This window comes from Pelobates fuscus, chromosome 8 (genome assembly GCF_036172605.1).
Source record: "Pelobates fuscus isolate aPelFus1 chromosome 8, aPelFus1.pri, whole genome shotgun sequence".
NCBI classification, from domain to species: Eukaryota; Metazoa; Chordata; class Amphibia; order Anura; family Pelobatidae; genus Pelobates; species Pelobates fuscus.
Window position 1 is genome coordinate 116,310,889 of NC_086324.1, and position 20,449 is coordinate 116,331,337.

The 20,449-nt window shown below is 43.0% G+C and overlaps 1 protein-coding gene across 2 annotated transcripts in view; it reads right to left on the reverse strand.

Moving 5' to 3' along the window:
• The window catches only part of EEF2KMT (eukaryotic elongation factor 2 lysine methyltransferase), a 61,369-nt gene that overhangs the window by 24,697 nt on the left and 16,223 nt on the right, over positions 1-20,449 (reverse strand). For both annotated transcript variants that reach the window (XM_063428827.1, XM_063428826.1), the window contains 2 exons: positions 18,577-18,657; positions 9,895-9,996 (listed from right to left, as the gene is read on the reverse strand). In XM_063428827.1, coding sequence (XP_063284897.1) covers positions 9,895-9,996; positions 18,577-18,657 — 183 coding nt within the window. The remainder of the gene's footprint in view (positions 1-9,894; positions 9,997-18,576; positions 18,658-20,449) is intronic.

The following is a 20,449-nucleotide window of genomic DNA, read 5'->3' on the forward strand; positions in this document are numbered from 1 at the left end:
ATATAGCCTTAAATTAGAGGGACAAAGGTTTAAAAATATCAGGAAGTATTACCTTTACTGAGAGGGTAGTGGATGCATGGAATAGCCTTCCAGCTGAAGTGGTAGAGGTTAACACAGTAAAGGAGTTTAAGCATGTGTGGGATAGACATAAGGCTATCCTAACTATAAGATAAGACCAGGGACTAATGAAAGAATTTAGAAAATTGGGCAGACTAGATGGGCCGAATGGTTCTTATCTGCCGTCACATTCTATGTTTCTATGTTTAAATGGTATGTCACTGTAACATACATATCAACAACAATAAAAGCACACAGAACACAGTTCAGTTTAGAGCACTAAGAAATAGCCTGTAAATTTGTGCACCTGTCACCAAATGAACAGACCACAAGGTAAAGTTTTAAAACAAAAAACAACACACCGGTCAAGATGTTAGTATTCTTGTGATTCTAAAGATTACTTCTTAAAGAACTGCCAAGGAACGCATAGGTAGGTAGTTAGAACCACATAACAGCTGCTTTCATTATAATGTACGTATATAAAGCATCTGTTGTTTGCATCGTTCCTGTAACACCAAAGCACATAGGACCATATAAAATGAAAAATCTAACTGAATATGTGATGCTTGATGCAGAGTGGAAGGTCCATTGAAAGGAGAATAAACATGACTTTAAGGGTTACTCTAAGCATCATAACCATTACAGTCTGTTCTACTTGTTATGAAAGTAATGGGGCAAACTGTTTGATAAATGTTTGCTCGCTTACCTGGGTCTCATTGGGCACTGGGTCTCTTATGCAGCAGCCTTGCAACATCCAGTTTTTGCAGAGTTTCAGATGTTGATCCAGTCAAACATTCACTGGCTGAGAGAGTCAACTAAGTGCTCTCAGCCAATGAATACTATCTGTGCAGAGAAACATTTACAAAATTTACATTAGCCAGCCCAGAACTTTTGTTCCATGCTAGCTAATGACTCCCCAATGATGCTGCTTTCAGTGGAGTTACTCCTTTGACTACAGAGGTTTAACTCACGAAGTGAAGTGTTTCATAACAAAATGCACATATAGACTCCAAGCATCATGACCACTTAAAATCACTTAAGTGGTCATGGTGCTTGGAGTAAGTGCATTTAAAAGGAAACTTTTGAACAGCTTTAGCATAATTAAGTGGTTTTGGTGTATAGATCATGCCACTGCGATTTCACCATTCAGTAATTTTGGAGTAAATAGAGAAAATTTATGACAAACTTACCGTGATTTTATTTTCCTGGCTATTTCTCATGGCAGCATCACTTATGGGTAGCTCCTCCCTTAGCAGTCACAGGACAGGAATTAATTAGATAAAAAAAATTAGACTGATAGGTATAAAGAGTCCCTCCTCCCCTTACACCTCAGTCCAATTATAAAGCTGAAATAAAATAAAATAAGAGAATGGGCGGGAACCCTGATGCTGCCATGAGAAATAGCCAAGAAAAGAAAATTACAGTAAGTTTGTCATAAATTTTCTCTATTCCTGGCTAATCATGGCAGCATCACTTATGGGTAATACCCAAGCTCACTAATTATAGGGTGGGAATATTAAACTCGAGAAAAGACACTAAACAGACTCAATGCCGCAAACATTTTTAATATCAGCGGGATAAAGAAACCGTAGACAGGACACTCTTCCCAAAGGAAGTGGAAGGAGTATCCACATCCAACTTGTAGTGTTTCAAGAAAGTCATCGGGGAAGACCAGGTGGCTGCCCTACAAATATCAACCTCTGCCCAATTAGCCCATGAAGTCGACAATGCTCTGGTAGAATGAGTTCTTATCTTCATTGGAGGAGATTGATCACTAGTGCAATCCAACGTTTTAATGTAGATAAGGAGGCCGCCTCATCTCTCCTGGCTCCCGAAGGTAAAATGAAGAGTTGGTCAGTTTTTCTGTAAGACTCAGAACGCTGAAGGTACATAGACAGGCAGTTCATGACATCCAGACGTTGCCACCTAACCTCCTCTTGCGAAGAAGGATTTGGGTAGAATGCTGGAAGAACCACTTCTTGAGAGAGATGAAACTGAGAGACCACTTTAGGAAGAAACTCGGGTTTTGGCTTCAGGCACACCCTATCATGACAGAAATGTAGACAAGAAGATCAGGTAGAAAAAGCTTTAATCTCAGAAACTCTTCTTGCGGAAGTAATTGCCACCAAAAACAAAGTTTTATACGTCAGGAGGGTAGCATCTAAACTCTCAAGAGGAACGAACAGATCCTCAGTCAGGTAATCGAGCACCAGAGGAAGGTCCCAAGGAGGGGTAGTAGATCTGGAAGGAGGTCTCAACCTGAAAGCTGCCTTGAAGAACCTGGAGATCAAAGGATCTGAAGTCCATGAGATGTTGCATAAAGCTGAAAGGGCCGAAGACAGACCCTCTTGCATGAACTCCAAGATTTCAGTATTGCGAGGATACAGGAAGTCAACGTGTTTGGCCGAAGCCCATTCCCGGAACACATCCCAGATCCTATGGTAGCATGAGGAAGTAGAAGCTTTTCTTGATTGCAAAAGGGTATTGACCACTGCTTCTGAAAGACCTAGTCGTTGAAGTATTTCTTTTTCAAGACCCATACCCCCAATTTGAGGCGTTCCGGATGAGGATGGAATATTTGGCCCTGCGATAGCAGATCTTCCATAACAGGAAGAGGCCAAGGGGGAACCAAGGTCTCCGAGGCCAAATCGGAATTATGGCAATAACCTTCTTTTCTTCCGTCCAAACTTTCTGCAGGAACCTGGGTATCATGGGTAGGGGAGGGAACGCATACCCCAGATCGAATGACCAAGGACGAGAGAGAGCATCCTGGCCCATTGCCTGACCGTCCGGGTGGAGAGAGAAGTAAGTCTCTACCTGATGATTCTGGGAGGACGCCATCAGGTCGATCTGGGGCACGCCCACCGACGGACAATCCATGCAGACTGCCGGGTGAAGTTTCCATTCTCCCGGAAGAATTTCCTTCCTGCTGAGGAAGTCCGCAGTCACGTTCTCCGAACCTGGGAGATAGATCACCTTCAGACCCTGAAGATTGGTCATGGCGATTGTCATCAAGGGAGCCAGTTCCTTTAAGAGCAATCTGCTTCTCGTGCCCCCTTGATTGTTCGCATATGAAGCAACCGCCCTGTTGTCTGTCTTGATTAGCACCCAAGAATGTAAGATCTGTGGCAGGAACACCAAGATGGCCTTGGTAACCGCTCTCAGCTCTCTCAGGTTTGAGTGTAGCTGACTCTCTTCTCGGGTCCACTTCCCTTGAGTCCAAGTGGAATTGAAGTGGGCACCCTATCCAAAAGAACTGTCATCTGTTGTAATATCCTTTCAAGGAGGTTCTTCCAACGGGAAGCCTTTTGCCAAATTCTTCTTGTTCTTCCACCAGTTCAACCCTTTCCTCACGGGCAGGTGTAGAGAGATTTTTTGCTCCCAATCTGTTCCCACTCTGTCGAACTGGAGAAGGAAGCAATTCTGGACCGGCCGGAACTTCCACTGGGCCCATTTTACCAACCCAATAGTTGATGTCAAGGAGCCCAGGAGACTCATGACCTCTCTTGCAGAGGCAGTTTCGAGACCTTGTAGCTTCCCTGCTTTGTCTCTGATTTTCATGACCCTTTCTGGAGACAGGAACACATGGGCAGATACGGTGTTTATCACTGCTCTGAGGAATACGATCGTCTGAGAAGGAATCAGGGAGCTCTTCTCTACGTTCAGAAGCCAACCGTGGTCTTGAAGAACGTTCATAGCCACCAACGTATGATGAGCCACCATCCTTTGGGATGGACCTACGATAAGGATGTCGTCCAGGTAATGAAAGACCTCGATTCCTTTCTCCCTTATGAAGGCTATCAAAGTGACAAGAACTTTCGAGAATGTTCTTGGCGCCAAACTGAGGCCAAACGGAAGCCCCCTGAACTGAAAGTGCCTTCCTAGCGCCCAGAATCTGAGAAACTGCATATGATCTTGGTGTATGGGGATTTGGTAGTAGGCGTCCCTCAAGTATATGGAGGTCATCCAGTCTCCTCTTTTGACGCTCTTCAAGATGGTCTGTAACGATTCCATTTTGAATGTTCTTACATCGAGCATGGAGTTTACCCACGTCAAGTTCAAGGTGAGATGCCATTTTCCCTGGGGCTTTGGGGCCAAGAACACTGTGGAGTAAACCCCAAGGAACCTTTCCTGTCTTGGAACTTCCTACACCACTTTTTGTTCCAGAAGAGTAGAAATGCAGGTCCTCATGGCCCTTCGTTTGGTGCCTGCAAACACCCTGGATTTTTTTTAAGAAACCCTCCTTTATGATGGAAGTGACCCAGACGTCCGAAATATGTTTGGCACACACAGGGTAGAAGAACTTCAGTCTTCCTCCCACAGTCCTTGAGTGGGCCTGAAGACCTTCAGAAGCTCTTCCCAGAGGTTCTAGCTCATCTTCCTCTGGAAGCCTTATTGGAAGAAGAGTGTGAGAAGGATTTCCATGAAGAATTCCTGGAATACTCCCTTCCCGGTTTATAGCTTCTGCTGTCCCGAAAGGACCGATCCTTGAAGCGCTTATTCTTCCAGGAGGAGGGAAAGCTCTTTCTGCTCACCTGAGGCAAAAACACTTTTTTCCCATCAGCAGCTTTTTGAATAGCGTCCTCCAGAATTTTGCCAAATAGGAGATCCCCCTGGAATGGAAGGCCACACAAGGACACCTTAGAGGCATAGTCCGCTCCCCACGAATGAAGCCACAAGGCCCTTCTAGAAGCCACAGACAGGGCCATACTCTTGGCAATCATGCGAGTGATGTCCAGGGAGGCTTCTGAACAGAATTTCGTGGCAAGGCTAAAGTCCTTGAGGCTCTCCAAAAGATGTTCCCTACGGACAACCCGATCAATGTATAGCGAGCCACACTCTTAAGGCCCTGGAGAGAGTGGTCAGAGCCACTACCGGATGAAGGGCGGAGCCCAGTGCCAAGTAGGCTTTAATCAAATCTCCATCCATACGCTTTTCCATAGGCTCTCTGAGATACGCCATGGAGTCAATTTTCTTAGCCACATGAATCACCGCAGCGTCAATCTTAGGAACTGAATTCCACAGGCAGCAGTCCACAGCAGAGAAAGGATAAATCCTCGTGAATTTATTTTTCAAGGTGGATTTCCTTTCTGGCTTATTCCATTCTTGAAGGATCATGTCCCTGATCGAGGAATGCACCGGGAAAGTAGGTCTATTTGGTTTTAGGTCTTCAAAGAACCTGTCAGCCTCTCTCACTACAGACTTTTCTTCCGTGAGACTAAGAGTGTCTCTGAGAAGGGTAATAAGTCTATCAATAGACTTTGAGTCGAGAGACCTGGAGGTATATTCAACTTCCTCCTCACCATCATCTGAGACCTCCCACACATCAGGGTCTTCTCCAGAGCTGGAAGACTGAGGTTCCGCTCTGCAACTCTTACTCAGGCCACAAGATACCGTGGTAGATTTAAAGCCCTCAGCAATAGCTTGGGAAATCCAGCGTTTAAGGTCATCCTGTGGGGAACCCCCACTGGGGGCATCTGCCGCTTCCAATAAGCATTCCCTGCAAAGGTTCCTTCCATGGGGAGCAGGTGACGAACAATTAATGCATTTATTGGACTTTTCCTTTGATTTCCATGCTGGTGAATCCAGATGCTTGCTGGGGCTGAAATAAAGCCATATATAACATATATTACAGGCTTAATTTGGCACTCTTTTAACAACCCCCCATAGAAAAAATTAATGGCTCACCTATGTTTTCTAGAGAGGGACCTTGCAGAGGCAGAGGGAGAATCCATACTGAAAAGGAGAATCAAAGGAAATTCAATACACAATTCCCAAGGAGGCAGAGGCAAACTGACAAGAAAGAATAAAACTCCCAAATCAGCAGCATAAGAGAGTTAAAATCCTACCTCAATGACAGAGAAATTCCTCCAGGCAGCCAGGAAATAACAGCCAAGGCAGAAACTGCAGAGAACTCAGGACCGAAAAGCCAGCTTACAAACAGCTGATACAGCGCAAGCTGTGTCACTGAGTTTAATTAAATAGAGCCGGGAAGCGTCCGGTTCGTGCATGCGCAGACCGCTGGAACGCACGCTATGCGTTCCAAACGCTCGCGACCAGCCTGAAACTCACTTCCGGGTTCGCCGGATCCGGCCGCGACCACCAGGCAGTCTGCTGGAGCGCACACTGCATTCCAGCTACTACACCCGAACCCCCAGGGGGCCACAGGCAGCCGGGAAAGTGCCTCCCCGTCGCAGAAAGGCACCAGCACGCCCAGAAATTTCAGGAGACCACTCAATCCATCAGATCAAAACAACATAGAGCAATATCACCCTACAGGGGACTCCCTCAGTATGGATTCAAAGGAACTGCCCTCAAGGTATGGGGGGGATTTGGGACCCCAATTAATAGGGGCAAGCTGACAACAAGGGGATTTTTTAAGGATAGCCAACCCCACAGCCTCAGATTACCAGTAGCCGTGTTTCCCTCAGAACACCAAATCCCACGCAGCAGTTCAGTACTTACACTGAACCTGACCCAGTTAGTCCTGCTCATGCAGGCTGTTTACTGGGTCCTTCAAATGAAGAGAGGCTGAACTTCATTTGGAACGAACCCACGACAAACGCAGGAAGGCGGCCATAAAATAAAATGTAAAAAGTCCTGTAGAAACTTGCTAAGGACAGGAAAAAAGACTGAGGTGTAAGAGGAGGAGGGACTCTTTATAACTATCAGTCTAATTAATTAATCTAATTAATTCCTGTTCTGTGACTGCTAAGGGAGAAGCTACCCATAAGTGATGCTGCCATGATTAGCAAGGAAATCATTTTTACTAGATTTGTGCAAATATTTTTCAGTCAGTTCGTCCAAACCATATTCCTTTTAATCCACACCTAAACCAGCACCTGTGGTGATATTTGCACAGTCTTTCTACAACATTATTGAAAAAGAGTTTCAAAATTTCCCTTACTGCGAGGGGAGGCTTGGCTAGGGTTGCATAAACAGAAACAATCGTGATTTAACCCCTTAACAACATTAGGTGTTTCCAGGCTGTCCTCCACGGATTTGACTTTAATGTGGTTAGGATTGCATGCAAGTATTGGTGTGAGCAAAATGAAAACCATGCTCACACCCGGTAGACCCAAGTATCAATAGATTAGTTAATTTAGTGCAGATTGCCTTTATCTTTAAGGGGTTAACTCCTAAATGGTAGAGAATAAAAACTATATCAATGTAAAAAAGATATCACTATATCAAAATAATTAATAATTTTATGTTTATCGAAAAATATTAAATAAAAGGCCTTAGTTGGGGTTGGTGGTAGTTAGTGGGAGATTGAGGAATGTACAGTTAAGTTAGCTAGAGACAAAAGTTTATAAAAAAAAAAAAAAAAAAAGAAAAGTTTGCATTATTTAGTTGGTGGCGAAAATGACCTTGCCACTGTTTTTTGGAGGGGCCTCTTTGCTTGCCTCCTACCCTGTGACTATGGGCCCTGCAATATACCTTGCCCAATACACTTTAAAAGGCTCCTCTGCCTGTCTTACTGTTCTCCACAAAGAAAGACCGACCGTTGGCCCTTATTCCCTGGAACTCTTTTGGGCATAGGACCATGTGCACGGTCAGGGCCGGCCTTAGGCCATTAGGCGCCCTGTGCAAAAAGTCTTCACGGCACCCCCCCCCCAACCAAGTTGCCTATATACAGTCACACAAACAGTTACAAGCAGACAGTCAGACACGCTCAGTTACAGGCAGACAATCACACACACACACACACACACACACAGTTACAGGCAGACAGTCACACATGCTCAGTTACAGGCAGACAGTCACAGAGCCAAACACACAGTTAAAGGCAGACAGTCACACAGTTACAGGCACACAATCACAAACAGTTACAGCCAAACACACAGTTAAAGGCAGACAGTCACACAGTTACAGGCACACAATCACAAACAGTTACAGGCACACACACAGTTACAGACACACAGACACACACACAGTCACAAACAGACAGTCACACATACTCCATTACAAGCAGTCATACACTATCGGTCACAGGTATGCAGACACTCACACACGCTGATAGGCACAAACACACTCAGTTAAAGGCAGATAGTCACACACACAGGCAGACTGTCATACACAGGCAGGCAAACAGTCACACACACAGACAGCCTCACATACACACACACACACACACACACAGGCAGGCAGTCACACACACAGGCAAACAGTCACAAACAGCAAAGGCACACACAGACTTAGCTCTTTCCATTATGACTGGAAGGGGGAGTGGATGCAGTTCCTGTGCAGCAGTTACATGGGGCTTCGGGTAGGTATTGGCTCTGCCTCCGCTGCTCGTTAAGCCCCGCCGCTCGTTAAGCCCCGCTCCCACTGCCGCCATTTAAAAACAATTTTAATAGACCCGGGTGGAGAATAATGAAATCCTCCACCCGGGTACCTGTTGAAGCAGTGGAGATGTGAAGCAGTGGCGCTGGTGCATCTGAAGGAGATATTGGAAGCAGCAGAGAGGGGTATGCAGGGCCGGCCTGACACTGGGCATGTGTGAGCTGTGTCGGCCACAGTGAGCTGTGTCGGCTCGCACAACACTAAGGCCGGCTCTGTGCACGGTCCCCACCCTCAGGGTCCCCCTACCGTGGCGCTAAAGGGGTTAAAACCCCTTCAGTAGCTTACCTTATAACAGCGCCGGGCTCCTGGTGACCTCTCCTCCCCCGCTGATGACAGCTAAGCCGAATGCGCATGCGCGGCAAGTGCCGCGAGCGCATTCAAAGTGTCCATAGGAAAGCATTTCTCAATGCTTTCTTATGGACGCTCTGCGCGATGGAGGCATAATATAACTCCAGCGTCGCAGATGCACCTCTAGTGGCTGTCCGTAAGCCACTAGAGGCTGGCTTAACCCCAAATGTAAACATAGCAGTTTCTTTGAAGAGAAGGCGCAAATGCGCATGTGTGGCAAGTGCCGGGCGCGCACTAGGTCCTCCCCACAGGAAAACATTGAATCAATGCTTTCCTATTGGAAAATAGCTGACGCTGCTATGCAGAAAGTGAGGACGTCCAGCGTCAATTACCAGACCAAAAGTCCGGTAACAGCAAGGAATCGCCTCCAGTAGTAGTCTGGTAGACAGCCACTGAAGGCAGACTTAGTGCTACAATGTAAACATTGCAGTTCTTCTCTAAGTACTATAGGGACACTGTACTCACTGTACAATGAGCTGAAATGGTCTGGGTGCCTTTATGCCTCGTTTCCACTGAGCGGATCGGTTCGGGTTGGTACAGTTTGGAAGGTTTAGAATGGACCAGCCCATTCTGGTGAGCGTTTCCACTGCAAGTCAGACCTTCAGGGCCATGCAGGGTTTAGAAAAAATGCTCTTCCTGTCCACCAATCAATGGATTGTATAGTAGATCCGCCCTAACCGAACCGTTCCATTTTCTATGGCCCTACATCTGAAGCAGGGCCCTGAATGGATCGGTACGGTTCGCTTGTATGGACCACTTTCATAATGGAAACACCCAAAATAGCGAACCGTACCGAACCGAACCGATCCGCTCAGTGGAAACGAGGCAATAGTGTCCCTTTAAATATATTTTATGGATACTAAATAGTGAATTATGTATGCATGCATGGTATCACAAATGATAAATAGAAAAAAAATAAGCTTGGCCCAATACGTTTATGCTCCAGGCTGGCTAATGAAAGCAACATAAAATATCTAAGTATATGCAGTGTTTCTTACTAAAAAAAAAATGCACATTGAAGGTATTGTACTCTGACTCCGTCAAAACACTTACATGGTCATGGTACTATTGATCCTTTAAATTACTCAATTTAACCCATTTACACAATTTACATTTCTTTGTTTACAATAAAGAATCACTTACTAGAAAATAGGTTTTATGACACATGGTATCCTCATCTGTGTTTAGTACATCAGCAAATGCATCATACAACACATCCGGAGGATCAGCTCCAGTAGATTCATGCTGAAAAAAATAATTCAATCAAACATTGGGTACATATTGCAAATTTGTTAATTTAATATAGTACACTACACTTTTAGTGGTTAGTCTTACCAGTAAATATACGACACCTTTTAAAAAATCATTTGCTTTTTTTCTATCCTTTCAGGTGGCTCAGGGTGGCATGTCTGAGTGTGAGGAAACAGCAAATCTAATTTACTCATTGCAGTTGTGAGACATTTCATAAACATGTGAATGGTAAGATAAAAATCTATAAAGCAATCAATATCCAAAAGCGATGCAAATAAAAAAAATATTAAGGAGGAAAAATTAAATATGAAAGGGTTACTCCAACCACCATGCCCACTTCAGTGATTTCAAGTGGTCATGGTGGTCGGAGTCTGTATGTGCAGTGTTTCTGCTTGAAACACTGCACATGCAGAATTGTATGCTGGGGCTAGTTGCACCGCCAGCACATAAGACTTAAGCAGGTCAGAACTCTGTGCTGGGCTGCCTAATATCAATTCAGGGTACTCCTGGAATGCGTTACCTTTTAATTCTATGCACAGTTGGCAAAGGATGCAGGCAACATACAACAAATGGCAGCATGGACCATATGCTTTGCTGCCCAAGTCCTCAGATGAGCCCTTTCGTACAGGATTTCCCACCCACTCCAGCAAGGGAGAGTGATGTCGCTGGAGAAACATTGGGGGGGGGGGGGGGGGGGGGGGGTTGCATGCCAGTAAGGGTTTCATTGTCCAAAACAGTGTTTTATTAAAATTTTATAATTTATAAATTTTATAATTTGAGCTTTTCTAAAAACATTGAAAAGTGTTCAATGGGAGTACAGTATATGGGGACAGGCTGATCAATTCAGACGTATATTCATCCATGTCAGATGCCATCTTGAAGAAAACCCTAAGTCTGCTGCATAGCAGAGTGTTCCCTGTGACTATATGGACCTCTGAAGCAGCCTTCCTCCAGGTGTACCATACATGATCATCACAGAGACTGGGGTCAGATCAGTGGCTTACTCTACAACAGGTCTTGACCCCTCTGCCTGTCTTACTTCTCCCAGGCAGGTATTTACTTTTCAGCCTGTTTTCCTTCTAGGCAAGTATCACTTGATCTGCCTTGATTTCTCTGCGCAAAGGCTCTTGAGGCTCACAGGTCAAGTCATTACCTAGCTCAATGCTGCAGATGCAAAGATGTTGCCACAACCTTCCATAGGAAGGGACACCAAACCCTGGGGAAGACTAACTCCTGAAAGGTCCCCAAGTAACAGGCAATAGTGCATTTAGAAAGCAAGTCCGAAGACTCTGCTACTGGAATCCCTGAACAAATCAGACAGCTCCCAACATAACTACCACAGAGTACTTTAGTTTGAACAAGTACAAGCCACCAAAGGCATGTGGTGAAAACCACTTAAATACATATATACATAGGAATGTAATTCTTTAAAATAAAAATGAGATATACAGTAAGATATACCGTATTTATCGGCGTATAACACGCACCTCATTTTAAGAAGGAAATTCCAGGAAATTTCCCCCCCCTCATCCCATAGTGCCCCCCCCCCCTTTCCATAGTATTCTCCACCCCCTTTCCATAGTATTCTCCACCCCCTCCCATAGTATCCCCCCCCCCTCATCCCATAGTGTTCCCCCCCTCATCCCATAGTATTCTCCACCCCCTCCCATAGTGTCCCCCCCCTCATCCCATAGTGTTCCCCCCCTTTCCATATTAAAGAATAAAGATCCTGGGTTCCACAGCAATGTTCTTCTATTGCCACCCATTGCGGATTATATCTCTGTGGGTTAATAGAAGCTATGTTGGTTAAAATTGCAGCATGATAATACATTTTCAAATTCGGAAACCCCATGCCCCCGCACTTCACTTGTCTCATTATTAAACCTTTTGGGACTCGGGGATGCTTCCCTCCCCAGCTAAAACGTAGCAATATCGCTTGTAAAGATGTAATAAATGTTTGTGGAACCTTAATCTGTAAGGATCTGAATAGGTAAAGTATTTTTGGTAAGATTTGCATCTTGATTGCAGATATTTTACCTATCCATGATAATAATACATTTCCCCAAGCTTTCAATTGGTTTTCGGTATCTTTAAATAATTTTTTATAATTAGCTGAAAATAGGTCTTTCTTTTTTTGTAAATCTAATTCCCAAATACAGTAAGTAATCTTCCCTCCAGTCATAATGATAGTCTAATTTAAGTCTATTTTCTTGAGAATTAGGGATATTAAGGCACATTGCTTGCGATTTGCTTATATTGAGCTTATAGTACGAGTTTTGACTATACAACAATAGTTCTTTCTTTAGGTTTGGTAAGGAAATATGTGGTTGAGTGATTGTTAACAAAATGTCATCTGCGTAAGCGTTAAGTTTATATTCGCTCTGCCCTATTTGCACTCCCTGTATATATATATCTTTGTTTTGCCGTATTGCTGTGAGTAAAGGTTCTAAAGCAAGAACATAAAGCATCGGCGATAAAGGACAACCCTGGCGTGTTCCATTAGTAATATTGAACGGTTTTGAACAAAATCCTGAGGTCAATACTGTCGCTGTAGGATTACTATAAAGAGCTTTAATGATTGAAAGAAAGGCAGGAGGGAATTTGTATGCGTTTAAGGTTTCACATAAAAAAGTCCAATTCAAACGGTCAAAAGCTTTTTCAGCATCTAAAGATAATACCACGCTTTCCTGCTTAGATGATTTTACAAAATGATAAATGTCTAATACCTTCCGTGTATTATCTGTCCCCTGTCTGCCTGACACAAATCCCACTTGGTCTGTATGAATTAAAGTAGGTAAAATAAACTTTAGTCTTTCCGCATATATTTTTGCATATATTTTAGCGTCTATATTCAATAATGAAATTGGTCTATAATTTTGACAAGCCGTAGAGGGTTTCCCTAATTTCGGGATGGTAATTATTTGTGCCGCTAAAAATTCTGTAGGGAATTTCCCTGCCTTAGTGCCTTCATTAAAAAAATGAGTCAATGGTTCGGCCAGGGATTCCTTAAACAGGGTGTAGTACAGGTCGGAAAAGCCATCAGGTCCTGGTGCTTTCCCTTTGGCCATTCTCTTTATTTGTTCAATTATTTCTTCCTTTGTAATAGGAGCTATAAGCTGTGCCGTTTGCGAATCTTTTAGGGTAGATAGATTTAATTTATCCAAATATTGACCTATTCCTCTAGAAGTTGGTTTTGCTAGATTTTTTTGGTCTTTTAGGTTATACAATAGCGCATAAAAAGCTGCAAATTCCTCACAAATCAATTTTGGTTGAATAATTTTTTGTCCTGTCTTAGAGAGTATAAATGGAATTCTAGATTGAGTTTGTTTATCGCGGAGTTTCTGTGCAAGTACTCTGGTAGCTTTATTACCCATAGAGTATGATGTCGCCTTAAGTTTTTTCAAAGCAATGTTGGTTTGTCGTTGGTGAATTTCATCAATATCGTTTTGTATTTGTTGTACCCCCCTTTCCATAGTATTCTCCACCCCCTCCCATAGTGTCCCCTAGTGCACTTTCCCTCCCCTTGTCCCATATTTACTTACCTGTCTTGAAGCGTGGGCCGGCTTCACAGCGCGCACCGCAGTACTGGAACTTCAATTTCAGGTTCCGGTTTCCAGCGGGACTGAAAGGAAGTGTGCACACTTCCTTTCAGTCCCGCCGGAAACCGGAACCTGAAATTGAAGTTCCAGTACCGCGGTGCGCGCTGAACACCGGCCCACGCTTCAAGACAGGTAAGTAAATATGGTATATCGGCGTATAACACACACCCATCATTTCCCCCCTATTTTCAGGGAGAAAAAGGGCGTGTTATACGCCGATAAATACGGTATATACATATGCAATTGCTTATTTAGTAGCATGAATTTGCATGCCATCATTACAAAAACTAAAAGAGGCAAGAGGGTTGAACTAAATTATAAAAATCACAGGGTGCTGACTGAGTATGGGTCAGTATACCCCCATAGGACATGAATCAATGAAACAATATCAGGCACTCACTGTGATAAATTAAGCAGCTTTAATGGACACTGCAATGTTTTGACCCGTACACAGGTCTTTATCAAGCTTGATAAAAAAAAAATATATATTCTTGATCATTACAAAATGGACACATTTCTATTTGGTCAAAAGAGGATGCTGCAGAGTAATCACACTACAAATGAAAAATTGGTAAATGCTAGCAATACAACGCAAGCGAGAACACAATTGGGGTTCCGCCAAAATTTTTGCAAAATAAAATGGCCGTGGGCAACAACGGAGCAGTGATCTCCCTGCTCAGCTCCTTCTCACGCACAGCAGTGATGCTGGAGCCGGAATATGACGTCACCACGGCTCCGGCCTCACTAAGAAGCACACGAGGGAGCTGAGCAGGGAGATCACTGCTCCCTCGCTGCTTGCATGCCAGCTGCTCAGCAGCCCCACTGGACCCCAGGGACCGCACGCTCAGCCCAGAGACATAGAGACTCCATGCCAGCACTCCCAAAGATAGTGGGGGTGGGTGGAGTAAAATGTAAAACAAAAAATACATAAATTGTATGTGTGTCTGTTAGGGAGTTTGTACGTGTTTGTGTGTCTGTCAAAGAGTATATGTGTGTTTGTCAGTGAGAGTGCATGTGTGCTTGTCAGTGAGAGTGTATAGGTGTTTGTATGTGTAAAAGAGTATGTGTGTCTGTCAAAGAGTGTGTGTTGGTCAGTGAGCGTGTATATGTGTCTGTCAAAGAGTATGTGTGTATCTGTGTGTCAAGGTTTGTGTATGTGTCCCTGTGTGTATCTAAGTGTGTATGTCAGTATGTGTGTGTGTGTATGTGTCAGTGTGTATCATTGTGCGTATGTGTATATGTCAGTGTGTATCTGAGTGTGTCAGTAAGTGTATATGTGTCAATGTGTGTATCTGAGTGTGTGTGTATGTGCCAGTGTGTGTATATGTCACTGTGTGTATCTGAGTGTGTGTATTTGTGAGTCAAGATGTGTGTATCTGTGTGCCACTATGTGCCAGTGTGTGTATATCTGTGTGTCAGATACATATACATACATACATACATACACACACGGATTACACACAATGGCACATACAAACACAGTTACACACACTTTGACACATAGATACACACAACTTGACACACAGATACATACACACACAGATACACACTGTGTGTCAAGGCGTGTGTATCTGTGTCAGTGTGTGTATCTGTGTGCCACTATGTGCCAGGGTGTGTGTATCTGTGTGTCAGTTTTATACACACTGGCACATACAAACACAGACACACAGACACACAGACACACAGACACACAGACACACAGACACACAGACACACAGATACATACACGCACACAGCTACATGCTGTGTGTATCTGTGTGCCACTATGTGCCGTGTGTGTGTGTCAGATACATACACACAGACACACACCGGCACATACAAAAAAAACGGTGCAATTTTTCAACAATGTTGATACACTATGTCTAAGGGTTCCACGGGAAAAAATAATTGGGAACCCCTGAGCTAGGCAATAATTTGCAATGTTAAAGGGACACTATAGGCACTCAGACCACTTAAGCTCATTGAAGTGGTCTGGGTGCAGTGTTCCATTACCCTTAACTCTGAGCATGTAATTATTGCAGTTTTTAAGAAACTGCAATAATTACCTGCTAGGGTTAACTTCTCCTCTAGTGGCTGTCTACCAGACCTATTGGGAAACCTTTTAGGGAGACCCAATGTGCATGCGTGGCCATTGCCGTGCATGCGCATTAGGTCTCCCCCGCAGGCTGACGTCGGCAGTAAAGGAGTAAAGGTGGACCCAAGCCAGCGCCAAGAGACTTACCTAAGTAAGTGACCTAAGTAAGTGACAGAAGGAGTTATTAACCCCTTCTGTACCATGGGGAAGGGGGCTATGACAGAGCGGGAAGCTATAGTGCCTATTGTTTTCCTGGCACTATAGTTTCCCTTTAATTAGGCCAGTAAGGAATTGTTGTGTATAAAAAGAGGCATTAATTCTCAGGATAAAAATATTATTTTTGCCTCTTTATAAATCGCTGGTAAGACCACACCTTGAATATGCTGTACGATTTTGGGCACTTGCTCTACTGAGGGATATTATGGCACTAAAAAAAAGGCAGAAGTGGGCTACATAATTAATAAAATGAGTGGAAAATTTTAGCCATTAAGAAAGGTTAACAAATTTAAATCTGTTTAATTTAGAAAAACGGCACCTCAAACAAATATATTTGGGGCCTATATAAACTAAACTATTGTCTGGAAATATATTTACTAAAAGGACTATACATAGGACACAAGGTCACATATTTACACTGTAAGAAAGGAGATTTAGTCTAAGGCGAAGGAAAGGTATTTTGACTGTAAGAACAATAAGGATGTGGAACTTTTGCCTGAAGATGTGGTTTTTCATTGGTCTTTACAGAGGTTCAAACAGCAAATGGATGAATACTGGCAAAAACACAATATTCAGGGATATTATATTTAATTTGTGGGGTTACAGCTTCTTGATTCAAGGAGAGATCTGATAGGCATTCTTGTGTGAAGAAGGAATGTTTTCATAGTTTGTTGCAAAATTGGACAGCGCTTCAAGTTTTTTTCCTTCTTTTGGATCAACAGCAAAAACATCCAACAAAGGCTGACCTTCTAGGTAAAATGAGCATGGGAACTATGTCTGGATTACCCATTTAACTTAGAGAAACCCTAAGTCAGGGATTTACATCTTTGTTTTGACTCTAGGAGCGAGCTTTAAAAGTTAGGACATTTTTTCAACGATAAAAATACAATTCTTAATGGCACACTATAGTCACCAAAACCACTTCAGGTTAATGTAGTGGCTCTGGTGTCTATAGCCTTCTCCTGCAGGCTTTTTAATGTAAACTCTGCCTTTTCAGAAAAAAAGGCAGTGTTTACATTGCTGCCTAGTAACACCTCTAGTGGAAGTCACTCAAACGCCACTAAAGTGTAACTTATCCCATTGGTGCACAACTTGCAGCACCTACATTCAGCGTAAAACTGAACGTTTCCCATAGAGGTGCACTGATTTACTGCATGTCTATGAGGAGATGCTGAATGGTGCAGCATGCTGTGCATGCTGAATAGCTTCCCAATGCTTTCCTACGCTTTCCCAATGCTTTCCTAAAGATTGATAATCTCAGCTATGGAAGCGGGACAGCCGCTGCAAGACTGGCACGGCGTTGGAAAAAAGGCGAGTAGAAATACCATTCCCTTGTGTTTGGAGGGCGTTTGGTAACCTAAACATACACATTCACTGACAGACACCAGGACTGATAGACAAACACACATTCACTGACATACACACAAAGTTTTTTTTATTTGTATTATTTGATACACTCCAACAGATACACACAGACAAATACACATACAAAACATACACACAACAGATATATACACACTGTCACAGATACACACACAGAAATAATGAAAAAACAAACAAACAAAAAAAGCCACCCTTTGGTTTCCCACCTTTTTGGCACAGGCTTCCCTGGGGTCCAGTGGGACTGGGCAGCAACAGGTGACATTGGATGGCTGCTGCTGATGGGAGTAGGTTGCAGCTGGTCTAGACTACCTCCCTCTCTATCCCTGTGCAACTCTCTGTGCGCGGGAGGAAGTGAAGGGAACTGTAAGTACTTTCTCCTGGTGCCAAGGCTGTGGAGGGGAATGGGTGGGTGGCCAGCTTTGTGGAATGGGGGCAGGGGACGAGTGGAGCCATCTTTAACTGGTGACTTGCCAGCTTTCCATTCCCCTCCTTGGCCTTAGCACTGGGAAGTAATTATTGTTCACTTCCTCTTGATACACTGGTGCACAGAGAGCTGCACAGGGATAGAAAAAGGAGGCGGAGGGACAAATCCCAGACGTCAGGACAAAATTCGTAGTCGCCATGGCGACCTGGGATTTGTCAAGCCCTGCCCTAAGCAAATGCATTAAAGCAAATTGAAACAGATATCAAACCACTGATAATATTGCAATGTACATAGGTTTCAGTGATTTAGCAAGAACAACGTAAAAAAAACTTTTAAGGCATCTAAGAAAATCCATTTTTAAAAGGGTATTGTACGCAACATAACCACTTCAACAGACGTATGTGATTGTGATGCTTAAAGCAGGCCCTGCATAGTAAATGGTTTACTCACTGCTTAGTCTCCAATCACGATATCACTAAGGTGAAGTTATGGTCAGCCACATGCCATACCAATTCATATCAGGGATTGCTTTCAGTAATGGGTTAAATGTGCACAGCTGACAATCTCAGCCTATCACTGCTTGCTACCCCTGATATAAAGAAAGTAGGAGCATAATTAAAAAAATTTCCGTAAGATTATTGGGGGTTGGGCTGCAGGCTGCGGGCTGCAGGCTGCGGGCTGCAGCCTGCATTGTACCAAACATCAAACTGCTTAATTGTGAGTAAACTGTTAACCATTGATGTAAAACCCAGAATCCACCTGTGGATTCAGGGACCATAACAACACCAACCACTTGACGTGCTTGTGGTGCCTACAGTGTCCCTTTAACCAAAAGCTTTAAATTCTAAAAATAATATTGCTACCATAAAAAGTGTTACCTTTTTTATCAACTCTGACAAGAAAAGTCTTCTGTACCGCAGTGCTGGTGGGTATTTTTGGCACAAAGGATGAAAAAAGGTCTAAAACAAAAAAATAGCACAAAACAATTAATCCCAAAAACTAATTAGATACTAAAAAGCATCATTCATTAGTACTATGTCAAAAATATAGGTCAATGAAAAAGAGAGTTATCTAAACAATAATACAATAACTTGAATTGCCCAAACATTTTCTAAAATGGAAACACAAATTTGGAAATGAAATACCGTATGTACACACACGAGTATAAGACGATTTTTTTTCAGCACATTTTTTGTGCTGAAAAACCCCCACTCGTCTTATACTCGAGTGAGTGTCTGTATTATGGCAATTTAAATTGCCATAATACAGACAGGACACCCGGGCTCATTACAAGCCCGGCGGTCCTGTTGGGGGCTGGCAGGAAGCTGTAACTTACTTTCACAGCAGCTCTTGTCAGCTCCCTTCTCTCTCCTCCGGTCGGCTCCCTCTGCAAGTCTCGCGAGAGCCGTGGGGTCAGAGCCTTGCCACGGGTTATCGTGGCAACAAAACTTGCAAGGGGACTGACCGGAGGAGAGAGAAGGGAGCTGCTGTGAAGGTAAGTTACAGCTTCCTGCCAGCCCCCCTCCTACAGCCCATCCACTGGACCACCAGGGAGTGAGAGCCCCCCTCCCTGGCCAGCTAACAAGCAGGGAGGGTGGACAAATAAAATATAAATAAAAATTTAAATAAAATAAAAATAATATTAAAAAATAATAATAATATAAAAATAAAATGTAATAAATATATATATATATATATATATATATATAAAAAAATTTAATATTAAAATAATAATAATTAAAAGAAAATAATAAAGATGCCCACCCCCCACCAAGGCTCTGCATCAGACACACAAACACACTCTGCATCACACACACAAACACACACACACACACTGCATTCATACAAACACACACACTGCATTAATTATATACACACACTGTAAATAAATATTCAATTAATATAATTTTATTTAGAAATTTACCAGTAACTGCTGCATTTCCCACCCTAGTCTTATACTCGAGTCAGCCAGTTTTTTGGGGTAAAATTAGGGGTCTCGACTTATACTCGAGTATATACGGTAATCAAAAATATTCAAAAAGAAAACCAGAGTTAAATTTCATAAATATAGGAGTTATGTGGAAAACACTTTAGTTATTTACAAAGGGTCACTCAAAGCACTATCACAATTGCACATAACTGCAAGATTATGGTGAAGGGAGTTCATTGCCTCACCCTCTAAGAATGGATAGGAAGTGCAGTAAAAAAAAAACAAAGAAACAAAATAAAAACACAAACATACCAAGTCCCTGGGTCTTCTGCATGTCAGGATAGGACATAACCCAACACGCTGAACTAAGTCACACCTCCCAAGGTAGAATAGAAAAAAAAACTGGATAGTTATGTATACCTGGGCCTTAGTGTTGTTAAATGTTGTCTCCACTCTTGTCCCTCTTTAATCCAAAGCAGGTTAAAAGCACCTTTCAAATAGAGTTTGGTAAAGATTGTTGCTCCCTTAAAGGGACACTATAAGCACCAAAACATCTTTAGCTAAATGTTCAATTCTCTGCCATTTAGGTACTATATCACTTTGTTTATACAGCCCTAATCACACCTCTTCCGCATATGACCTACACAGTCTCCCTAGACATTTTTATGTAAGGAGAGATTTAATGTTTAAACTTCCTTTATTGCACAGTTTGTTTAATTTAGAATTTTGTATCTCCTACTCTATTAATAGAAGCCTCCTGTGTGTGGTTAAAATTCATTTAACAGAGCAGTAGATAAAAACATCTAAAGTAAACACAATGG